Source organism: Sus scrofa, chromosome X (assembly GCF_054392235.1).
Source record: "Sus scrofa isolate SSC_HxYL_T2T_F1_AM1 chromosome X, Sscrofa_HxYL_maternal_Yorkshire_Landrace_v2.0, whole genome shotgun sequence".
Classification (NCBI taxonomy): domain Eukaryota; kingdom Metazoa; phylum Chordata; class Mammalia; order Artiodactyla; family Suidae; genus Sus; species Sus scrofa.
In genome coordinates this window covers 74012999-74038060 of record NC_139401.1, presented here as the reverse complement: position 1 = coordinate 74038060, position 25062 = coordinate 74012999, and the positions used below count along the sequence as shown (strand labels likewise).

Sequence of the window (25062 nt, the reverse complement as noted above, 5' to 3'; positions counted from 1 at the left end):
AAGGAAAAAACCCCACAAACTTATGGACGTTGAGAACCAGCTTGTGGTTGCCAAGGGGGAGGGGGAGTGGGATGGACTGGGAGTTTGGGGTTAGTGGGTGCAAACTATTGCATTTGGAGTGGATAAGCAAAGAGATCCTGCTGTATAGCACAGGGAACTGTATCTAATCACTTGTGATGTAACATGATGGAGGGTAATGTGAGAAAAATAATGTGTATATGTATGACTGGGTCACTTTGATGTACAGCAGAATTTGACAGACCATTGTAAATCAACTATAGTAAAATTTTTTTAAAAAACAGGATGGATTAAACTGGATTTATGTATTAAAGCAGGTAATGGGATTTATTTTAAAATGGCAGAATATATTAAAGAACAAGTAAGAATTTTCTATGCATAGCATGTTATTTTTAAATTGAGAACTAAAAGACAAATTGGAAAAAATAGCCATAGGACAATAGTATCCAATTATAACAGATTGAGATCTGGAAAATTAAGACAATCCAACAGGTTATTTCAAATATTTATTGGAAAATACTTAAGGTTTTTGAGTGAAATACACGAAATATACTGAACTTTTTCAAGAAATGTGATACTGTGTAAATAATGAAGGTGAATAATCTATGAACAATTTTATATTTTAATATAATATTAACTCTATAGGAATTTAAAATTTTTATAAGTTTGTGTATTTTGAATTATAATTTTATGCATTAAATCTAAATTTACATGTGCCTATTGATTTTAAAACAGTTTAATTGGTTTGACATGTAATTTTTATATATACTAATTAATATTAAAATACAACTTATCTTAAAAAATTCTTGAGAATTATTCAAGATCAAATAATTTTTAAAATGATTCTATTTCGTACTAAAATAAGTTAGTTTATAATTATATCTAGCTTGAACTCTGAATGACACAGTAAGAAGTGATTTTTTCACATGTTGTTGCTTTAGAACTCCAGAGTTCTTAAAGAACTGAAAAGTGTATGTTCACTTCTAGAATCAAGGCCTTTGAATCATAGCATTGTTAGTGTATCTTACTAAAGAGATATTTTGAAAAATAAGAGATCTTAAAATTGGATTTTCCACAAAGCAAATCTGAAAACTTTATTCTCTAGAATGGGACGGTCTTCTGACCTAATTCTACCTTAGTCAATAATTCTGACATTTCCAGGCTATCCTCTCACTAAAAACTAAACTTGGAACAGTGTTATATTCTCTTTTGGTAATATGAAGAGTAATAAATTGCCCCTACACTTTTTTTTTTGCATCTTATCACTGTGAGTACAGAGAGGTGTCATTTTAGTAAATAAGGAAAATGTGGAAGAAAAACTGGAGGAAATGCTGGAGGGGGCGTTGAGAAAAGGGAACTTTCCTGCACTGTTGGTGGGAATGTAAGCTGGTACAACCACTATGGAGAACAGTATGGAGGTACCTTAGAAATCTATACATAGAACTACCATATGACCCAGAAATCCTACTCTTGGGCATATATCCAGACAATGCTTTCCTTAAAAGAGACAAATGCACCCACATGTTCATTGTGGCACTATTCATAATAGACAAGACATGGGAACAACCCAAATGTCCATTGACAGATGACTGGATTAGGAAGATGTGGAGAATATACACAATGTAATGCTACTCAGCCATAAAAAAGAACGAAATAATGCCATTTGTAGCAACATGAATGGAACTAGAGACTCCCATCCTGAGTGAAGTAAGTCAGAAAGAGAAAGACAAATACCACATTATATCACATATCTGGAGTTTAATATATGGCACAAATGAACCTTTCCACAGAAAAGAAAATCATCGGCTTGGAGAATAGACTTTTGGTTGCCAAGGGGGATGGGAGGGAGTGGGGTGGATGGGTACCTTGGGTTAATAGATGCAAACTATTGCCTTTGGAATGGGTTAGCAATGAGATCCTGCTGTGTAGTACTGGGAACTATGTCTAGTCACTTATGATGGGGCATGATAATGTGAGAAAAAAAATGTATACATGTTTTTGTAGCTGGGTCACCATGCTGTACAGTAGAAAAGAAGTGTATTGGGGAAATAAAAATTTATTACAATTAAAAAAATAAAATCAAAATATTGCTATAAAAAACTTGCTTTTTAGAAAAATGGACTATATGTCCATTGTAAACTGTCAGGATTACAATTTGTATATCCCTTCTACAGAGGTGCTCTCCTTGACTAAATAATTACTGAAGTTCATGTAAGTCTATTAACAGTACATTAAATATAGTTCTTTATATTTCTAAAACAGATAACCTTCCTGGAATGGTTTCTACTTCAGTACATATATTATTTAGTTAGAAGAAGATGGTACCTTTTATTTTAAAAATGTATTTAGATGCTTTAAAAATAAGTAGATTTTTCACATTAAAAACTGTTATAATTTATATTTTTTACTTGCTAACACTATCTGAAAGCATTTTACCTGATAATAAATTTGGAGGAGTTGAAATGATATAATAGTTTTATGGTGTTCACTGCCTGTGCAGCCATTGCTTTTTGAAGGAATTTAATCTTAAGTGTCTCAAAGCTACCCTAAAAAACTCCCAAAACCATAAAGAAAATAATTTTTGTAGACATCGTTTTGTCCATAGGTCACATGTAAGGCTTAAAGAATATTATTTTCGATCCTCTTTATTCAGATATCTGCTAATATATATTTGGGTTGTCTATTAAATTTTATTGGGGAGAGGTGAAAAGCTGTAGAAATTTTTTAAACAGAAATTTCAAATGTCAATGGCTATCTAATACTGGCTTTTATTTTAGGAGAACATTTTAGAAGTGACTACTACAAATGTTTGGAATTCCTTTTTTAACTCTAGTTTTACAAGTTGAAGATATTATTTTTTCATTTGTGATTGAAACCACATTCTACATAGAAAAGTGGGTTTTTTAAATGTTATCCTATGATAAAAATGAAATTGCTGAAAAAGATAGTAGTGTGATGAACACTCATACCACTCTCTACTGTCATTTTCATGGCAGCCAATCTCCCCCACTGAGAGCTCCAGGGAAGCACACAGTGCTAAAACAAGAATTCAGTCTTAGGCGTCTGGGTTCTCTAGTTGAGCCAAAGAACCAAGTATGACTTGGTCAATACTTTATATATAAGGTAAATGAACTACTTATCAGAATTTTAAAGACTAGTTCAAATTCTATCACTGGTCTAGAATTTATAAAAAGTGAATTTTCATAAATCATCATGAAACTATTTGAATTGGATTTAACAGGGTTGGTCAATCCATAACTTTTAACTTGTAGCTGAAAGAGATAATTTGGCAAAGAGGGTCCTCTCAAGATACTTCAATCTTGGAAAAGCCATTTATGCACTTTCAGGCCCTAAAGTACTGAGAGGGATATCAATATGGTATTCTTTTTCTGGAATAGGGAGCTTTTTTTGAAGAGTCGTAAAAAGCACACATACAACAAAGTTATCTGTAAAATTTCTGCCGCTCTCTTAAGGGCTAAAACTAAACAAAAAGGAGTTTCTGTTGCTGTTTCAAACAGCAATACAATTCATGTAGCACTACCTTATACCAACAATTGTGTGAAAAATAACTTCTCATTCCTCCGTATTAAAGCAAAGCGAAACAAAAAGTGCAGTGTGTTGAGCTTAAAGTTCACTTCTTACGTGTTAGATTGGTTTACAGATAGTATATACTCTAAATATTGTGTTTTTGCTCAAACTCAAAATAATTCAAGGAAAACTGTTTCCTTAAGAAAGTACTTAAGAGCTGATGTCCTAACAAATTAGCTGTCTCCAGTTATGCATGTTGAAAAAATGTTTATGAATGGAGTAGTGGATTAGCAATATAATTTCCAATACTTATTATATAAATTTTAACATTATAACATATAAAATATCTACTAAGATGACAGCAGAACTGAAAACAAAATATCATTACATGTATTTACCATTGTAAAGAAAATGAGTCTGAAAGCAGGTTAAAATGTTGGGTTTTAAGCCTTGCCAAAAAGGTCTTCATATGAATGTTTACTAAATTGCAGTTCCACATACCTCCCAATCCTGTTTTAATGTATAGAATTTAATTTATAGAATTAATTTATTTCTAAAAAATCCTCTATAAATGGAACTGCTGTATTCATATGTCAATATAATTTTGAAAAGCATCACAAACTTTAAAACTTCAAAATTTTTCTCAATTATACACTTTAACGTATTTTTAAAGCTGGGTGAATATTTTCAGATAATAGATCTACTGAATGAAAGGAGTTTTAATCAGATGAGTGACAAGATGTTTCCAAATAATTTAAAATTTTTTCTATTTAGCATAATATGCTACCCTGGAAAATATTGAACCTTTACCTGACTCATAACTATCACAATTCTTTTATTCTTAAACACTTTTCTTGTATCTTTTGGAATTATTTTTGATACCGTTAATATAGCATATAATCCTTTAGTTTTGTGTGTAATCATTCTCATTAACTGAAAACTAGAGTATAATTAAGGCACAAAGATTAATAAATTTTAGCCAATATACTACATTGATAGATTATTGAATTTTCTTTAATATAGCATTTATACATTCTTTATTTGTCCCAAGCAAGGAATCAAATCCATATAATGTTTTAAAGCTTCAAGGATGTGAAATATATATAGTATTTATATATGTTTATATAATTCTTTAAAAATATACTGATGGCCAGTGGTATTGTGGTATAAAACATCTCAGAAATATTGGTTATTTGCAAATGCTATCTTTGGTGTACTTCTTGTGTCCAACACTGTAACATAGAGAAGACAGATTAAACACTGTAAGTGAAAAATTCTCAGAATATGGCTGTTGGATCACATTTTGATTGAAAATTGTGACGGTCAATGAAAACTGAGATGAAAACTCATAAAAAATCAGAAGCAAGTAAAAATAATGAAAATTTCTGATGATCTTATCTATATTCATTCAGGAGAGCTCCTCCCCTTCTGTCATCCCAGGTAATATTGGTCATGGATTATTTTCTTCATTATAGGAAGAAAATACTGTTTTAATCCCACTGGCAGATTTGCTAGCAGCATATTTGATATAGTGAGTAGTCAGATACCTGATGAACACATACAATTGTTGAATAAATCATAGCGTTATGCAAAAACACATATGAGTAGGCACTTGTGTGTCTGGTTAGCAACTGATCTTTGGTAAGGGCAAAATAAGAAAAAAAAAACTTCAAGCTTCATTTAATAATAATGAAAATATTTTCACTTACTAACACGGAATGTCTCTAGGTATTAAGATATTGGTCAAATTGGCCATAAAAATGGTAAAGGCCATGGTTAAAACCTTTATCTCTTTTTGCTATTTGACATGTAGAGTCTCTTTTTAACAGATAATGATAGAAAACTTTTCACATTTAGAGTTGGTCATTTTCATTCTTTTCAAGTTGTTTGGGGAAAAATGAAGAAGCCTGTATAAGTGGCCACAGTACTGGTTGTCCAGCTTGATGGTATTATTCTTCAGATCCATAAATTAACCAACTTATTTGACAGTTGATAAATTGCTAATGTCAAACACTTTCCAGAATTATTTTTTCAGTGTTCCGTCAAACTGTAGTAGTATTTTGTATCTAACCAATTCAATTGGGAAACAAAATATATGCTTGCACAGTCCAGACTTTTAATGTCTTCTGAATCTGTTGTCTTTGAAATGAGACATTTTTAGATAGGTGTTAAAAATTCATTAATGGTACTATTTACTAGGAAAAAATGAAGTAAAGGTAACAAAGTAAAGCGATTGTTACAAAAATGTTGACATTTGTCTTTACTGTACCTCTGTATTTTAAAACATGTGTCTGTTCTTTTACATTTTAACCAAAGATGCAGGCATCTCTAATTTATTTGTCACAGCAAGTTTGAAAGTCATAGTCAGATTTGAAAATTACTTTAAGCGGTTCACATCTGATAGTTGTTATATATAGTTAATCAATAAAATCTGAAAATCATTTAAAGAGGTCAGTTCACAGATGATATTGTATTTACTATGATGATTTAAACTATAATTGATGAAAAATAGTTGGCGAATGCATAAAAATAAATATAGATCTTAAATTTTATGGAATTTGGAAACTTGCTTTTAAGAGGTGTTTAATTAAAGCGAAGTTTCTGCTGTGTTTTTTTTAAACCATACCATTTGGCACATGAAAGTGCAGTGGGTGGTATGGCTGAAAGAAAATAGGTGGTGGTCCAGATGTTACGTAATAAGCAGGGTACCCTCCCTCAGCAGCAAAGTATGGAGCAGGCTGATAAAAGCAAGTTACATTTTCGGTATTAGGTAAGATATTCTGTTCTCCAAGTACTTTTAAAGCCATAAGGGTGATCATATTGAGGGTCTGTCTTCTTTCATGACCCATGAGGCAAACAGTGCTTTCATTCACAACTCCACGCAAGGTCATGAGGTAGTCATACTTGCTCTTTTCTTCACCTATGAAATGGTTGCGGAGGTATGATTCAATCTTCTTTTGCTGTTCTTCTACATTAGGAAAATCAATGAAGAATCTAGAACACATATAACGTTCCAGGGTCTTGATTTCTGCTTCACAAGCTGGCTTAAAGTTTCGAACCAGCAAGTTGCTGTACTTCAGAAGGCCACCACCTCTAATTTCTTCAGGTTTTCTGGTAGATATAAGCTTGTACTGCAAATGTGTCATTGCTTCTTGAAAGTCTCCATACATGCTTTCAGCTACCACAACAGGATAGAATGCTTTGGTTAGCTTACCATTTTTGTCACTGTAGAACTCTAATATGGGATCCAAAACAATTTGAAAGGAATCTACACTAAATTCAAATTGTCGTCTGAGTGAATTCACAAACTTTAGCTCTACATTCTTTCCAGTATTATTTGAAAGAGAGATGAGACTCCAACGATCATGCTTATTGCAAACTTTGACCATCTTCTGCACATAAGCCTCTTTCATAGTCTTTAGGGTGATTTTTTCCTTTTTTACACCTTTTGGTAAAAAGTCGAGCAAACAACCCAGAACTACATCCTTAACAACCTGAAATTCTTGATCACTTGGTAGCTCAACACCAAAAATAACATCCAGATCCTTATAGCTGATTCCATTGTGGCTTGCAAGTATGTAACTTGCTGTGGAACCATTCAATCGGGTATCTTTAACAATAATTCCTTGCTCTATCAGTTGATCTTTCACAACATGAATGATATCTTTTGGTTTTACCTCCAATGTGGGGAAATTTCCCCTTCCATGAATTGGAATAACTTCATTTAACACTTGATCCAGTGTCATAACTTGATCCCAAGTGAGATTGCTGAATCTGATTTCAGACATTATGATGTCAGATGATCAACTAGAAAGGAAGCAAAGTATTGAGAAGAAAATTAGCATTTTGAAATCAATGTTACACCTAAAGCATATGGAAAAATTAAAAAAATATACCTTAAAAATAAACTAATACTAGGGAGTAAATTATCAATGTATCTAATGGTGTTCAAATCTATAAGTGAAAAAGCCACGATGGTTATGTCAAAAATGTTACATTGATTGGTGTATGTAAACAGACATTCTCAAGGATTTGTTAAAGTTGTAATTATTTTTGATATGAAACAGTGGCCTTTCTCAGTTTTTCCTCATGTAAATACTATAATGAGTGTATTTGTTTAGTGGTATAAATTTTGTTCATGAGATAATCATAGTACATAATTGAGGTTAATTGTCATGAATTTAAAGTGAGATCAGATAGCTCTGTCTGTGTGTGTTAGACCCAGTTGACTGAATAGGATAAGGTTTAAGTGCAATATATAGCACATTTAAACCAAAAGCATCAGAGTATTCTATTATTAACTTTCATATATATTACTGCTCTAAGTTTAAAGAATATTACTGAGGTTCATTATTAGAGTATAAATTCCTAGAATTGCTTGAGAATAAGGAAAAATGCAACACCTCTTCTACGTTCCTGACAGCCTTAAAGAAATGTTGGTTTAAAGAAATAATGAATATTATTTTAAAATTAAAAAGAAAACATATGAGACTACTAAATTTGTCTCTAAAATGAGAGCAAGAATATATAAAAGCATAAGATTCTTGAGTTTTAAAATTTTGCTCTGCAGACATGTACTATGATATGCTTAGAAAATTTTACAGTTGAGGTAATATTAGGATGTTAAAATTATAAACAATATTAATATAATTAAATATAATTATAGTTATTACATAGATCTTCAAATACTCTATTAAGCTATCTAAGCAATAAATCTAGTAAATAAAGTTTCTTATAAATGTAGTTTTGAGGTATCCTTTCCTGAATTCCAGACATAAAATTTATACAAACCTTAAGACAGATTTGTACAGACAGTATTCATATTTTGGTTATCTAGGGAGCAATTAGAACAGAATCTAAATATTAAGAATTTAGTGTATAGAACTAGTATAGAATAATTTTATTTTACATCTGTAGAACCAGGATTTTTTTTTTCTTTTTAGGGCCACACACATGGCATATGGAAGTTCCCAGGCTAGGGGTCATATTGGAGCTGCAGCTGCGAGCCTATACCACAGCCACAGCAACACCAGATACAATCTGCATCTATAACCTACGCCATAGCTTGCAGCTTCTGGCAATACCAGGTCCTTTAACCCACTGAGCGAGGCCAGGGATTAAACCTGCATCCCATTTATACAAGTTGGATTCTTAACCCACTGAGCCACAACAGGAATTCCTGAAGAACCAGTCTTGACAGTCCAAGTATTTTGCAAAAGACAAATTGAGCAGGCAAATCTGTCAGTGGAAAAATATAATTAGACCTATCCTGTTTTTCTATATGAAATCCCCATGAATATGAATTAAAGATTATTTATTTATTTATTTATTGTCTTTTGTCTTTTTGGGGGCCGCACCTGTGGCATATGGAGGTTCCCAGGCTAGGGGTCAAATCGGAGCTGTAGCTGCTGGCCTATTATTATGTGATGAAATGGCCCACATAAGGTGTTGTGGCCCACTCATTTTAAGCCACATCAGTTGCTAATGTTCATATGGTTTTGTCAGGAAATTTTCCATTAAGGAAGGAAAATTTCCATATGCAAAATATATTTGTATATTAAAAAGGAATTTTGGAACTTTTTCTATATCAATTAAAATTGTACAGCTTACATGTGATGTTTCTAAAATATATATTAGGTAAATGGTTAAGTTCCCTAACGTCTTTACATGAAGCTAGCCAATGTTATGAACAATTTTTTTCCAGATTGAGAATTTAATTTATAGGTTTAAAATAAAATTAAGCCTATTCTGTTTTTCTATATGAAATCCCCATGAATATGAATTAAAGAGCATTTTTATTATGTAATGAAATGGTTCACATAATGTGTAATGGCACATTCATTTTAAGCCACATCAGTTGCTAATGTTCATATAGTTTTATAAGCTATGTCAATATCCAAATCAATTCTTAAAGAGGAAAGAACTGAATTGACTAAACATAAGCCTGTTGGATTTTGGTTAATCCATCCATCAAGTGAAATGATCTGTATCATGTCCTTAGGACAATGGAAAGAATAAGAGGCTACAAGAAGGATAGACTATGCAGTAAGAACTGGCATGCCTATTTTCTAATTTATTTTCCTGGAGTTATCACTGAATTATTTGAAGCTAACAAAGATGATTATCCTCAAATTCTCAGTCTAGAAAAAAACAGTTCATAACATTGGCTGGTCTCATGTAAAGACTTCAGGGACTTTAATCATTTACCTAATATATATTTTAGAAACATCACATGTAAGCTGTGCAATTTTAATTGATAGACAAAAAGTTTCAAAATTCCTTTTTAATATGCAAAATATCTTGCATATGAAAATTTTCTTTCCTTAATGGAAAATTTCCTGTGTTGATAGTTAAAAGTTAAAAATTCAATGGCCTAATCCTGGGCCTACAATCCCCATTTAATTTATATTTCTAGTCACAAATGATCTGAAAATAAAGGAGATCATTTACATTGGTATACTGATATTATTGAAGCTATCAAATGATTTTCCATAGAGAAGTTTCTAGGACCTTTCTGTATAAATAAAACCATTCAAAGATATGACTAAGATAACTATCTAATTGCCAGAAAGCAAGAGTCTTTTATCAAAAAGGTATCTTTCAAATCAAGAAGTCATGTCTTTCCTTATATCTTGAATCTGCTCATAGATATTAGAGGAAGGGAAGGGATGTAATTTTGTTTCCCAGACAGAATCACAGTAAAGTCTTCCAAGGAAAAGAAAGAACTCCAAAGTTTAACTTCACTTTATAGTAGCAAAACAGTGTAGGAAAATGGACCATAATTGTACAACTATCCAGTGGCTGCTTAACTACCTCTGTTAATGACACTCAACTTTCTGGTCTTCAGAATTATCTAGAGAGCTTTAAGAATATACATATAGAATATCTTAGGCCTGGTATTTCTTGTTAAAAAAGGTAATAGTGACACCATCTTGCTAGGATGTGAGAAAACCATGTCCTTGATTGAGCAAAATATTACTTAACTGTCAAAATCAGGGCTTTAAAAGCCAGTGAGTATTTTAACCTTTCCTTATCCATAACTACATAAACTTATTTTTTTAATCAAGGCTATTTTTCTATTGGATTAACACATTATTAACAACCAAAAATTTGTGAGCTACCATTTCACTGACCACCTCTACAGCTTCGTGCACAGGAAACACAAATTAGAATTTTTTAAAATAGCCTTAGTTTTCCTAGTTATGGAAATGCATCTGTGATACACACATTACTATAGATGATAATAAATCTGTGTTACATACACACAAATAGACATATATAAGAACACAAAATATAATGAAATATATGTCACAATGGAGTAAATATTAGTCACATATTTGATATCCTTACACACTTTCTCTCATGTTTACATGGATAATCAAGATTTGAGAGCAATGCTGTTTCTTTGGCACATCTACTATTAATTTTCACATAATGTATAATATCAATATAATGCTATAAGTACAATTTCAAATATGATATTAAAATAATGACTTATCATAATGTGTAGATTCTGGCTCAGCATTTAACTGTCACACCTCATACAGCAGAATCAAATACTTTATATAAAAGATAAAAACATAACAAAACTTGTGGAAATTTTAATTTGAGTTGCTGAACCAAAAAGCATGGTTAAAATAAATTTTGGATGGCTATCATATTAAATGTTAAAAAACTCCAATAAAACCATTCATATTGCTTAAATTTCTGTCTTTGGTATGGTACAGTTCTTAGTTACCAGAAGTGTATTTATTGAGCATGAACTGTGGACTAAAAGCTCAAATTCAAGGTATGAATTCTTTAATAATTTGCCACATAAACCCAAAGAGAAGCATAAAATCTGAAATTTCTAATTATTCTCCAAATATGGAGATCGGCAGTAGTTTAGCCTTTTAACAAAGCATATAAATCTTGTTCTGACTCTCTGCCTTCTTCCAATTTATTTATTCTTAAAGTTACCATGTTTTTTCATCTAATTTAACTAATATTAGTGTATCCAACCAGTAAACACTGAAATAAAAACAAAGCGGTTTCCATTATTCAACTGGTTAAATTCACCTGGGAATGCAAGACAAAACAAGTGAATAGCCAATATTTCACAAAGGATTGTGAATGGATACCTGTATAATAAAATATAATTGTCCCTCTACCATTAGTATATGGGGAATCAAGAAGAAGTGAGCCATTGTCCTCATGTTTGTATTGATATTGGAATGGTATTTTCAAAGAGAAAGAGAAAAGACTTAGCACTTACTTTTGAAGGATTGCTTTCAAGGATGCAATAAAGTTTAATTAATATGATGATTCAGAAAATCCTTCAGTGAAGACAGGAATTTTCATCTTATCACTGAATAAAGTCAGGAATCAACCAGGAAAACTGCAGGGAGAAAAAAGAAAGTAACAAGAGAGTTATTTAATAAATGTTACATATAGGTAATCTGATGACTCCTGGCCAATAGTCCTACAAATTATATATGTATATATATATATATATATAACAGACATACAAATTTATATATATAAAACACAGACATACAAACAGAGAGAAAGACAGAAGAAATAATTTTAGCATACATCAGGATTACATGGAGAGTCTATAAACATAGAAAGCATAGAATTCTGAGTCCGAACTCCAGAGTTTCTCATTTAGGTAGGAGGTAGGGCCTGAATATCTGCATTTCCACAAACTTCCCAGGTGATGTTGATGCTTCTGGTAAGATAACCACACTTAAGAACCACTAATCTAAAAGAAACTAAGAAAGAAGAGTAAAGGGACAGTAGTTTCAATAGCAATACCTAGTCCCTCACAATTTGGCCATTTCCATTTGATTTAAAGCATTACATTAAATAATGCAGATAATTCTAGTCAAAGTATACATTATTTTAAACATCTAGGCTTTTTATTTTTATATTTTAACAATCCAATATTATTTTCTCAAGTAAATATTAAAGCTAATATAAAATATTTATAAAGTTTGTATAAGAATTCTAAAATATAAGTCTAACTAGAACCACTATCTATCATAAATTATTGTATATGGAAATGGACTCCTGTGCTTTAGTAACAGTTAAGACATATGTACACATAAACCTACATATAGAAAAATAGACAAATGGATTTTGATCACAATGCATATTATCAGTCCAAAGAAATATAAAATATTATTTGCTGACTGGAAAAACATACTGAATATTTAATTAGGCACACATCAATTGTCTCCAAGAGAGAATGCTAATGTCTCTGAGAATAGTAAGAAATTACAATGCAGTATTTAACTAAAATATGGCTTACTCACAAACAACCATTATCCTTTTAAAAATGCAGGTACCAATTTCAGAAAAAAAGTAGTATTTTTTATATCAAGAAGAAAACATTATGATTAGAAATGAAATTACTTTGATGTTTCCATGTTGTATTCAATAGGACAATGAAATACCCTAGCCAACATTAATACTATAATGCACTAAATAAAAAAACTCCATGACGCAAGCAGTAATTATCTCACAGAAATGTCTTGCATTGTTTTCAATCTGTCAAAAGAAAAGAGTGAAGTATTACACTAACCCAAGAGAAAATTCCTATTGATGTTTGACTCATTCAAATCTGATCTGGATGCCAATGAACATATAAATGATCATGCTCAGTGTTTGTGTCTGGCTCTGTGATGAAAAATGTAAGATGTCTACTGTTTTGTCATTTTGCCTTTCACAAATAAAGCTGTGATGTCAATCAGGCAGTTGGTTACTCAACCCATATTCTTTTGATTTAATAACTGCTGGGGACTATAGGAGTAATTGTAATAGTAATAAAGTATTGCAGTAACTATACAGAAATGAATAAGATAAACCTTTTAACCAAAGTATCTTATCAGTCATATTTAATTTTTTAAAAAAAATTCTCAACACTTAAAAAAATTCCCAGCAGAAAAATTTGTTTCTTGCTTTTTTATTGTGCTAACCCAAAGAGCATGATGCCAGTCAGAGATAATATAAGCAGTGAAAGGCAAAGTAAGTGAATTGCTCCTAATGGGATAAAAGTGATCTCTGTAACAACAGAGATCTCCAGTGATTTGGTTGCCTGACTACAGAGAATGCAAATTAAAAGTGGAAGTCTGTTTCTTATATTCATAATACTGATAGGACTGAGATTGAAAATGAACACACTTTTAACTCACTTTGCCTTGAAAGACATGAGCATTTTGCAGTTATCACTACATATTAATAATTTACTGATATATCTCGGCTACTTTGAGTCTGCAGTAACTATGGATATTTCGTTTGCTGAATGCCTACTACATCTACCTATATAATCTTAAAGCAATGCCTAGAATGGCCACTAAATTAGAACAGATAGCTTCACATACAGATGATGTCATAGAATATTTAAGATTACAGGCATACTTCAGAGACACTGCAGGTTTGGTTCCAGAACACTACAATAAAGCAAATATTGCAATAGTGAGTCACCTAAATTTTCTGGTTTCCCAGTGCATATAAAGGTTATGTTTACAGTGTAGTCTATTAAGGTGTGCAATAGCACTGTCTAAAAAACAATGAAATACATTAATTAAAAATTATTTTTGCTAAAAGATCCTATTCATCACCTCATCCTTCAGTGAATCATAATCTTTTTGCCAGTGGAGGGTTTTGCCTCAGTGTTGGTGGTTGCTGACTGACCCAGGGTGATTGCTGAAGGTTGGGGTGCCTGTGGCAATTTCTTAAGACAGTGAAGTTTGCAATATCAATTGACTCTTCCTATCATGAACAATTTCTCTGTAGCATGCAATGCTGATTGATAGCATTTTACCTGCTACAGAACTTCTTTCAAAATTAGGGTCAATTCTCTCAGACTCTGCCACTTTTTTATCAACTATGTTAATGTAATTGTCTAAATCCTTTGGTGTCATTTCAACAGTCTTAGTATCTTCCTCAAGAGTAGATTCCACCTCAAGGAATCACTCTCTTTGCTCATCCATAAGAAGGACCTCCTCATACACTAAAATTTTATAATGAGATTGTAGCAATTCAGTCACATCTCTGGGCTCCACTTATAATTCAGTTTCTCTTGATATTTCCACCACTTCTACAGTTCTCTTGCTGAAATCTGAATGCCTCAAAGCCATCCATGAGGCTTGGTTATTACAAACTCCTGTTAAATATTGATTTTTTGACCCCTTCCCCTGAATCATTAATGTCTTTAATGGCATCTAGAATAGTGAATTCTTCTAAAAGGTTTTCTATTTACTTTGCCCAGATCCATCAGAGGAACCACTATCTATGACAACTACTACCCGACAAAATGTATTTCTTTTTTTTTTATTGTTTTAGTTATCAGTTTCCTTTTTTTTTTTTTTGCTATTTCTTGGGCCACTCCCACGGCATATGGAGGTTCCCAGGCTAGGGGTCGAATCAGAGCTGCAGCCACCGGCCTACGCCAGAGCCACAGCAACGCAGGATCCGAGCCGCATCTGCAACCTACACCACAGCTCACGGCAACGCCAGATCCTTAACCCACTGAGCAAGGGCAGGGACCGAACCCGCAACCTCATGGTTCCTAGTCGGATTCATTAACCACTGCGCCACAACGGGAACTCCAAAAATGTATTTCTTAAAGAACAAGACATGAAAGTAAAAATATGTCCTTGATTCATGGACTACAAAATGGATGTTGTGTTAACAGGCATGAAAACACCATTAATCTCGTTGTACATCTCCATCAGGGACCATCACAATATTTTGTAAATAAACTTTTTCCCTAAATGGTAGGCTTAAATGGTGGGCTTAAAATATTGAGGGCAGAGTAGATTCAACATAATTCTTAAGGACCCTAGGAGCAGAATGGCAAATGAGCACTGGTTTCAACTTAAGGTCACCAACTGCATTAGTCCCTAACAAGAGAGTCACCTTGTCCTTTGGAACTTTACAGGCACTGACCTCTCCTCTCTAGCTATAAAAGTCATAGATGGCATCTTCTTTCAGTAAAAGACTGTTTCATCTACACTGAAAATGTTGTTTAATGGGATCCAGACCACTAGAACTTTCAGAAATAAGGCTGTTTTGATTTCTTATGCATTTTTCATTGGAGAAGCATTTTAAATTTTAAGAACTTTTCCTTTGCATTCACAAATAGGTGTTTTGTCTAAGAAGCCTAGATTTCAGCCTATCTGAGCTTCCTACTTGCCTTCCTCACTAAACTTAATCATTTCAAGCTTTTGATTTAAAGTGAGAGATGTGTGGTTCTTCATTTGAACACTTAGAGGTCACTGTAGGTTATTAATTGGCCTAATTTCAATATTGTTGTGCCTCAGGGAATAGGAAGGCCCAAGGAGAAGAAGAGAGATGGGGAAAATGCTGGTTGATGGAGCAGTCAGAACATACATGACACTTAAGTTCACAGTCTTATATGGGTGTGTTTGTTGGTGCCCCAAATAATTACTATAATAACGTTAGACCTCACCATAGCTCACCAAACAAATATAATAATAATGAAAAAGTCTGGAATAGTGTGAGAATTACCAAAATTTGATAGAGACACAAAGTGAAAAATTTCTGTTGGAAAAATGATGCCAATACACTTGTTTGAACCACGGTTGTCACAAATCTTCAATTTGTAATGAAACAGAGTATCTGTGAAGCACCCTAAAAATGAGGTATGCCTGTATATGGCAGGTGAAACTAGTAGCAAGACGTAAGAAAATATAGGCGGATATATTTAAAGTTGACCTCATCCTAATCTATCTTTAAATAAAAATCTTAGTTGCAACACCTTGATAAGAACAATTTCTCTATGGCTGCCAAACTAATTTTTAAGCCTATGTTAACTCAAATTTTAAAAATATGAGGTCTGAAGATTTCGAACAGTGTATAAAGTAAAACTGAAGTTAAACAATTTTACAGAACCAGTTTTTACTTTCATTGAGATTATTTAGTTATTTTTCCCCACTAAATTGGAGGCTTTGCTTACAAGGAAACAGAAAATAATTGACTCTAATTGTAGTTGAATAACATTTCAAAGGAAATTCATTCTCTATAAGAACTACTACTAACACTAAGCTCTGTGGACAACCTATGAAGTTCTTTTTATAAATACCATAATCTAAATGTGTTTATCAGCTTTTCTAAGAAGGAAACATAATCTGCTCAAAATAAATATCTTGACTGAAAGTTGTGTATTATAATAAAGTATTTGTTCCTCCTTGTGGATTTTTCTGTTATCTGATTACATTCAAAAGATTAATTATAAAGCAATCTTACAAAATTTTTCAGGTTACAAGGTGACAACAGATGAATTTTTTACATGAAGAAGTGTAAACATTTAAAAGGGAAGCAGGGGAGGAGACAAGATGGCGGAAGAGTAGGGGGACACACTCGCCCTCTCCCACAAACACACACAAAAAAACACATCTACAGGATAAATGACTCACACAGAACAGCAACCAATTGCTGGCAGAAGAACCTAAACTCCAATAACGGCAAGAAGTTCGTGACATTACTAGGTAAAACAAGAGAAAAGAGGAGAGTGAGAGAAGGTGAATCTGAGCTGGGCAGGCGCTCCCGAAAGGGAACTGCGGAGGAGAAAGAGATCCTGCACCCTGGAAAGTCACATACTGGGGGAAAGATCAAATGAACTGGAGGAATCTCCAAATGCAGAGAAGAGTGTAGCAGTAAGTTGGAGTTCTGAAAAGCAGATCGAGAACTGAATGGACCATCTAAACTATGGGCACAGTCACTAAAAATTGAGACGCCTGGGTGGGGGCTGGGCACCGAGACCTCAGCTCCGGAGGTTAGTCCCCAGGAAAGGGCTGGGGGCGGGGTGGGGTGGTGCAGAGACTGCTTGGGAGGTCTAGAAACCAGTCTGTCAAGTTTGACAGGGCAGAGACTGCCTGGGAGACTAGAAACAAAGCTGTCGCAGGGGAAGGGAGCAATATTCTAGGGGCGGGGAAGTGGAAAGCCACATCAGAGGGAACCTGGGAGAAGAGCCTGGTCTGCGCCCATGCTGGGGAGGGGAGAGAAGAGGTGGGTTCCCATAGAATACTCCCCACGCCACAGCAAGCTTACCAGCCCACTAGCTAGCAGAAAGCTGTGCTTCCAACTGCATCACCTCCCCCCACCCCCGCCACCCCCTATGCTCTCGCCAAACCTGGGGCTGCCTGCCATCCAGGAGGGCTGGCCTCAACAATTGCCTGAAGCCTACCACCGCAGGGGCTGTCCCTGCACAGGCCTGCTTGCCCTTTGGAGGGGCTACACCCCCACAGAGCAGCACCAAACACCACCAGCCCCCGAGAAAAGGCCTGCAGCCCAGAAAAGCTAGAACAAGCCTAGCCCGGCCGTGAATAGATCTGCCTAATTCTCAGACAGTCTTTTTGAGTTGGCCTGCCCTGGGGAAAAGCCTCTTGGATTCGCAGTGGCCCAGGTAGCTACCAAAGCCCTCAGGGGGTGCCGAGCTCTTGCAGATCAGCTGCATAGGACTGCCAGCTCCAGGAAGGACCCCCTGCAGCCCAGAAAATCTACAACAAGTCTGGCTGGGCCATGAAAAGATCTGCCTAATTCTCAGACAGTCTTTCTGAGTCGGGCTGCCCAGGGGAGGAGCCTCCTGGCTTTGCAGCAGCCCAGCTAGCTGCTCCAGGTCTCAGGAGGAGCCGTACTTCCATGGAATGGCACAGGACTGCCAGCTCCATGCAGGACCCCCCGCACCCCAGAAAAGCTACAACAAGCCTGGCAGGGCCGTGAAAAGATCTGCTTAATTCTCGTACAATCTTTCTGAGTTGGGCTGCCCTGGGGAGGAGTCTCTTGGGTCGGCAGTGGCCCAGCTAGCTGCTCAAGCCCCAAGGGGGAGCCGAACTCTCGCGGATCAGCTGCATAGGACTGCCAGCTCCAGGAAGGACCCCCTGCAGCCCAGAAAAGCTACAACAAGACTTGCTGGGCCGTGAAAAGATCTGCCTAATTCTCAGACAGTCTTTCTGAGTCAGGCTGCCCTGGGGAAGAGCCTCTTGGGTTCTCAGTGACCCAGCTATCTGCTCCAGCCCGCAGGTGGTGCTGCACTCCTGAGGAATAGCTGCCCAACACTGCCAACCCCCTGCAAAAATTCCAAAGCCTAAAAACACCAGAGCAAGCTCGGCCTGACCGAGTAAAAGCTGCTACAATCGTGGTGTGGACCTCCCAGTCCTGTCTGCCCTCAGCAAGTCCTCCTGTGCTTCAAAGAGACCCTGTTAGCCCCATCAACACTCCAGAAAAGCCACACTGCCTCAAAAAAGACTGACCAACAATGCCAGCCCTCAGGAAACATTCCATGGCAGTGACTAGGCAAACACTGCCCGGTCACGGAGAGTACAACTCCCTCAGGAAAAAGAAAACAATAAGCAAGATGAAGAAGCTGAGAAACCACCCCCAGTCAAACCAACAGGAGAACTCACCTAAAACAGTCAACAATGAAACAGATCTCTGCAGTCTGACAGACCTGGAGTTCAAAAGAGAAATAGTGAAAATACTGAAGGAATGAAGAGAAGATAGGAATAGTAATGCAGACACCCTCAGAAAGGAACCAGAAAATATAAGGAGGAACCAAAAAAAAACTAGAACATTCATTTGCAGAGATACAAACTGAAGTAAGGGCAGTAAAAACCAGAATGAATAATGCAGAAGAACGAATCAGTGATATGGAAGATAGAATAGTGGAAATCACCCAAACAGGTCAGCAGACAGAAAACCAAATCAAAAAACAGGAAAGCAATATAAGAGACCTATGGGATAATATAAAGTGGGCCAATCTACGCATAATAGGAATTCCAGAAGGAGTAGACAAAGATAAGGGAATGGAAAATATATTTGAAGAAATTATCACTGGAAACTTCCCAAATCTAAAGGATACTGAGCTCAAGATACAGGAAGCACAGAGGGCCCCAAACAAATTGAACCCAAATAGACCCACACCAAGACATATAATAATAAAAATGGCAAAAGTTAGTGATAAAGAGAGGATCCTAAAGGCAGCAAGAGAAAAGCAGAATGTTACCTACAGGGGAACCCCCATAAGATTATCAGCTGATTTCTCTACAAAAACACTGCAGGCCAGGAGGGAATGGCAAGAAATATTTAAAGTGCTAAAAGGAAAAAAAAATGCAAACTAGAATACTCTATCCAGCAAGAATATCATTTATAATAGAAGGGGAAATAAAAATTTTTTTTCCCACAAAAACTAAAAGAATACAGCAACAAAAACCCAGGCTAAAAGAAATACTGAAAGGGCTTCTCTAAACCAAAAAAAAAAAAAAAAAAAAAAAAAGGGAGTTCCCGTCATGGTGCAGTGGTTAACGAATCCGACTAGGAACCATGAGGTTGCAGGATTGGTCCCTGCCCTTGCTCAGTGGGTTAAGGATCCGGCGTTGCCGTGAGCTGTGGTGTAGGTTGCAGACACGGCTCGGACCCCGTGTTGCTGTGGCTCTGGCGTAGGCTGGAGGCTACGGCTCCGATTAGACCCCTAGCCTGGGAACCTCCATATGCCATTGGAGCGGCCCAAAGAAATAGCAAAAAAAGACAAAAAAAAAAAAAAAAAGGAAGGATAGGGAAGAAAAAAGAAAAGAAAAAAAAAAGAAGAAGAAGAACTAGGACTGAGGAAACCACAATCAGAGACCAGTCACTCAAATAAGCCAGCATACAGATTTAATCATGAACATGCTTCAAATAAAATAAAATTAAAAAGAAAAAAATAAAAAAGAGTCATCAAAATCATAAAATGTGGGCAAGGGATGTTAGGAAGTAAATAGACCCTTTTTGTTTGTTTGCTTGTATGTTTCTCTTCTTAATTTTAGCATAGTAATGAAGTGTTTGAACCTACAGGACCATCAGGCTAAAACACACAATTATAAGAAGGGGTTAGCATACTTAAAAAACAGGGCAACCACAAGCCAAAACCAAATATTGCATTTGCAAAAAATGAAAAAAACAAAAAACACTGAAGCAGATAATAACAGGAGACCATCCAACCAGAAAACAGAAAGGAAGAATGGAGAACCATAGAATCAACTGGAACACGAGGTTCAAAATGGCAATAAATAATCATCTATCAATTATCACTTAAAATGTCAATGGACTGAATGCTCCAATAACAGGAAACAGGGTGGCTGAGTGGATAAAAAGGCAAAAACCTTCAATATGCTGCCTACAAGAAACTCACCTTAGGACAAAGGACACATATAGATTGAAAGTGAAAGGGTGGGGAAAAATATTTCATGCCAATACACATGACAGGAAAGCAGGAGTCACAACACTCATATCAGACAAAATAGACTTTAAAACAAAAGACATAAAGAAAGACAAAGAAGGACACTACTTAATGATTAAAAGATCCATCCAAGGAGAGATACTATCGTCAACATATATGCCACAAATATAGGAGCACCAGATACATACAACAAATATTAACAGACATAAAGGGAGATAATGATGAGAATACAATCATAGTAGGAGACTTTAATACCCCACTCACACCAATGGACAGATCCTCTAGAAAGAAAACCAATAAAGCAACAGAGATCCTAAAGGAAACAATAGAAAAGTTAGACTTAATTGATATCTTCAGGACACTACATCCAAAACAATCAGAATACACATTCTTCTCAAATGCTCATGGAACATTCTCAAGAATCGACCACATATTGGGACACAAAGCTAACCTCAACAAATTTAGAAGCATAGAAATTATCTCAAGTATCTTCTCTGACCACAATGCCATGAAACTAGAAATCAACCATGGGAAAAGAAATGAGAAAAAACCTACTACATGGAGACTAAACAACATGCTACTAAAAAACCAATGGGTCAATAAGGAAATCTAGAGGGAAATTAAAAACTACCTTGAAACAAATGATAATGAAGACACAACCTCTCAAAATCTATGGGATGCTGCAAAAGCAGTGCTCAGAGGGAAATTCATAGCAATACAGTCCTTGCTCAAAAAAGAAGAAAGCTCCCAAATGGACAACTTAACCCTCCACCTAAACGAATTAGAAAAAGAAGAACAAAAAAGTCCTAAAGTCAGCAGAAGGAAGGAAATTATAAAGATCAAAGAAGAAATCAATAAAATAGAGATTCCAAAAACAGTAGAGAAAATTAATAAAACTAAGAGCTGGTTCTTTAAAAAAAAAAAGGTAAAAAAAAATTGACAAACCCCTGGCCAGACTCACTAAGAAGAGGAGAGAAAGAACTCAAATAAACAAAATTAGAAATGGAAAAGGAGAAATCACAACAGATACAGCAGAAAGACAAAAAACCATAAGAGAATACTATGAACAACTACATGCCAACAAGTTTGACAATCTGGAAGAAATGGACAATTTTCTAGAATCTTACAGCCTGCCAAAACTGAATCAACAAGAAACAGACCAACTGAACAGACCCATCACTAGAAATGAAATTGAAGATGTCATAAAAACACCCCCTACAAATAAAAGTCCAGGACCAGATGGCTTCACAGGTGAATTCTATCAAACATATAAAGAGGAATTGGTGCCCATCCTTCTTAAACTCTTTCAAAAGGTTGAAGAAGAAGGAATACTCCCAAAGACATTCTATGAGGCCACCATCACCCTCATTCCAAAACCAGACAGAGATACCACCAAAAAAGAAAACTATCGCCCAATATCTTTGATGGATATAGATGCAAAAATTCTCAACAAAATCTTAGCCAACCGAATCCAACAACGTATCAAAAAAATCATACACCATGACCAGGTAGCGTTCATCCCAGGTTCACAAGGATGGTTCAACATACGCAAATCAATCAGCATCATACACCACATTAACAAAAGAAAGGTCAAAAATCATATGATCATCTCAATAGACACAGAAAAAGCATTTGACAAAGGCCAACATCCATTCATGATCAAGACCCTCGCCAAAGTGGGTATAGAGGGAACATTCCTGAATATAATCAAAGCCATTTATGATAAACCCACAGCAAAGATAATCCGCAATGGGGAAAAACTGAAAGCCTTCTCACTCAAATCTGGAACAAGACAGGGATGCCCACTCTCACCACTGCTCTTCAACATAGATTTGGAAGCCCTAGCCACAGCAGTTAGACAAACAAAAGAAATAAAAGGCATCCATATAGGAAGAGAAGAGGTAAAACTGTCACTGTACGCAGACGACATGATACTATACATAGAAAACCCTAAGGACTCAACCCCAAAACGACTTGAACTGATTAATAAATTCAGCAAAGTAGCAGGATATAAGATTAACATTCAGAAGTCAGTCGCATTTCTGTACACCAGCAATGAAATATTAGAAGAGGAATACAAAAAGACAATACCTTTTAAAATTGCACCTCAAAAAATCAAATACATTGTAATACACCTGACCAAAGAGGTCAAGGACCTATATGCTGAGAACTATAACACTTTAATCAAAGAAATCAAAGAAGATGTAAAGAAGTGGAAAGATATTCCATGTTCATGCATTGGAAAAATTAGTATTGTAAAAATGGCCATACTCCCCAAAGCGATCTACAGATTCAATGCAATCCCTCTCAAATGACCCATGACATTTTTCACAGAACTAGAACAAACAATCCAAACATTTAGATGGAACCACAAAAGACCCAGAATCGCCAAAGCAATCCTGAGAAATAAAAACGAAGCAGGAGGCATAACCCTCCCAGACTTCAAGAAATACTACAAAGCCACAGTCATCAAAACAGTGTGGTACTGGTATCAAAGCAGACAGACAGACCAATGGAATTGAATAGAGAACCCGGAAATAAACCCTGGCAGCTATGGTCAATTCATCTTTGACAAGGGAGGCAAGAACATAAAATGGGAGAAAGACAGTCTATTCAGCAAGCATTGTTGGGAAACCTGGACAGCTGCATGCAAAGCAATGAAATTAGAACACACCCTCACACCATGCACAAAAATAAACTCCAAATGGCTGAAAGACTTAAATATACGACAGGACACCATCAAACTCCTAGAAGAGAACATAGGCAAAACACTCTCTGACATCAACCTCATGAATATTTTCTCAGGTCAGTCTCCCAAAGCAATAGAAATTAGAGCAAAAATAAACCCATGGGACCTAATCAAACCGAAAAGCTTTTGCACAGCAAAGGAAACCCAAAAGAAAACAAAAAGACAACTTTCAGAATGGGAGAAAATAGTTTCAAATGATGCAACCGACAAGGGCTTAATCTCTAGAATATATAAGCAACTTATACAACTCAACAGCAAAAAAAGCCAACCACCCAATGGAAAAATGGGCAAAAGACCTGAATAGACTGTTCTCCAAGGAAGATATACAGATGGCCAACAAACACATGAAAAAATGCTCAACATCGTTGATTATAAGAGAAATGCAAATCAAAACTACCATGAGATACCACCTCACACCAGTCAGAATGGCCATCATTAATAAGTCCACAAATAACAAGTGCTGGAGGGGCTGTGGAGAAAAGGGAACCCTCCTGCACTGTTGGTGGGAATGTAAACTGGTACAGCCACTATGGAGAACAGTTTGGAGATACCTTAGAAATCTATCCATAGAACTTCCATATGACCCCACAATCCCACTCTTGGGCATCTATCCGGACAAAACTCTACTTAAAAGAGACACATGCACCCATATGTTCATTGCAGCACTATTTGCAATAGCCAGGACATGAAAACAACTCAAATGTCCATCGACAGATGATTGGATTCGGAAGAGGTGGTATATATACACAATGGAATACTACTCAGCCATAAAAAAGAACATAATGCCATTTATAGCACCATGGATGGAACTAGAGAATCTCATCCTGAGTGAAATGAGCCAGAAAGACAAAGACAAATATCATATGATATCATTTATAACTGGAATCTAATATCCAGCACAAATGAACATCTCTCAGAAAAGAAAATCCCGGACTTGGAGAAGAGACTTGTGGCTGCCTGATGGGAGGGGGAGGGAGTGGGAGGGATTGGGAGCTTGGACTTATCAGACATACCTTAGAATAGATTTACAAGGAGATCCTGCTGAATAGCATTGAGAACTATGTCTAGATACTCATATTGTAATAGAACAAAGGGTGGGGAAAAATGTAATTGTAATGTATACATGTAAGGATAACAATCTCCTTGCTGCACAGTGGGAAAATAAAAATAAATTAATAAATAAATAAATAAAAGGGAAGGAAGCAGCACACGTCCAAATTTTTTAATAATGGTAAAAATCCAATATTTAATTTATGTATTGTTGTATTTAGAACTGAAATACTGGTCTGTGCTATTTTAATAGACATGAAAAATATGAAGAAGTCATAGTAAGATTAAGCTATGTGAATGCTCATATGCTTTTATTATTGCCACCACGTAATTTTTATGTTATTGACTTCAGTGCTTGAGTAATAAAACACTGTATCACTCATTCCATAATACATTGTCGATGTTACAAGTTTACATTTAAGGATTCAGGGAGGAGTTCTCAATACCAGTTTACTTTTAGCATTACTCATTTTCAAATTTGATTCTGAAGAATGAG

General features: G+C 35.4%; 1 protein-coding gene across 6 annotated transcripts in view; it reads right to left on the bottom strand.

The window, feature by feature from the left end:
• Positions 1-4542: 4542 nt before the first annotated feature.
• Positions 4543-25062, bottom strand: part of TENT5D (terminal nucleotidyltransferase 5D) — a 90751-nt gene continuing 70231 nt past the window's right edge. For 5 of the 6 annotated variants that reach the window (XM_085006779.1, XM_085006780.1, XM_085006781.1 and 2 more), the window contains 2 exons: positions 11801-11923; positions 4543-7353 (listed from right to left, as the gene is read on the bottom strand). In XM_085006779.1, coding sequence (XP_084862905.1) covers positions 6162-7334 — 1173 coding nt within the window. In that variant the 5' untranslated portion in view covers positions 7335-7353; positions 11801-11923 and the 3' untranslated portion in view covers positions 4543-6161. Of the gene's footprint in view, positions 7354-11800; positions 11924-18959; positions 19004-25062 lie in introns of those variants that run through there. The other variant, XM_085006782.1, reaches the window with a different exon arrangement.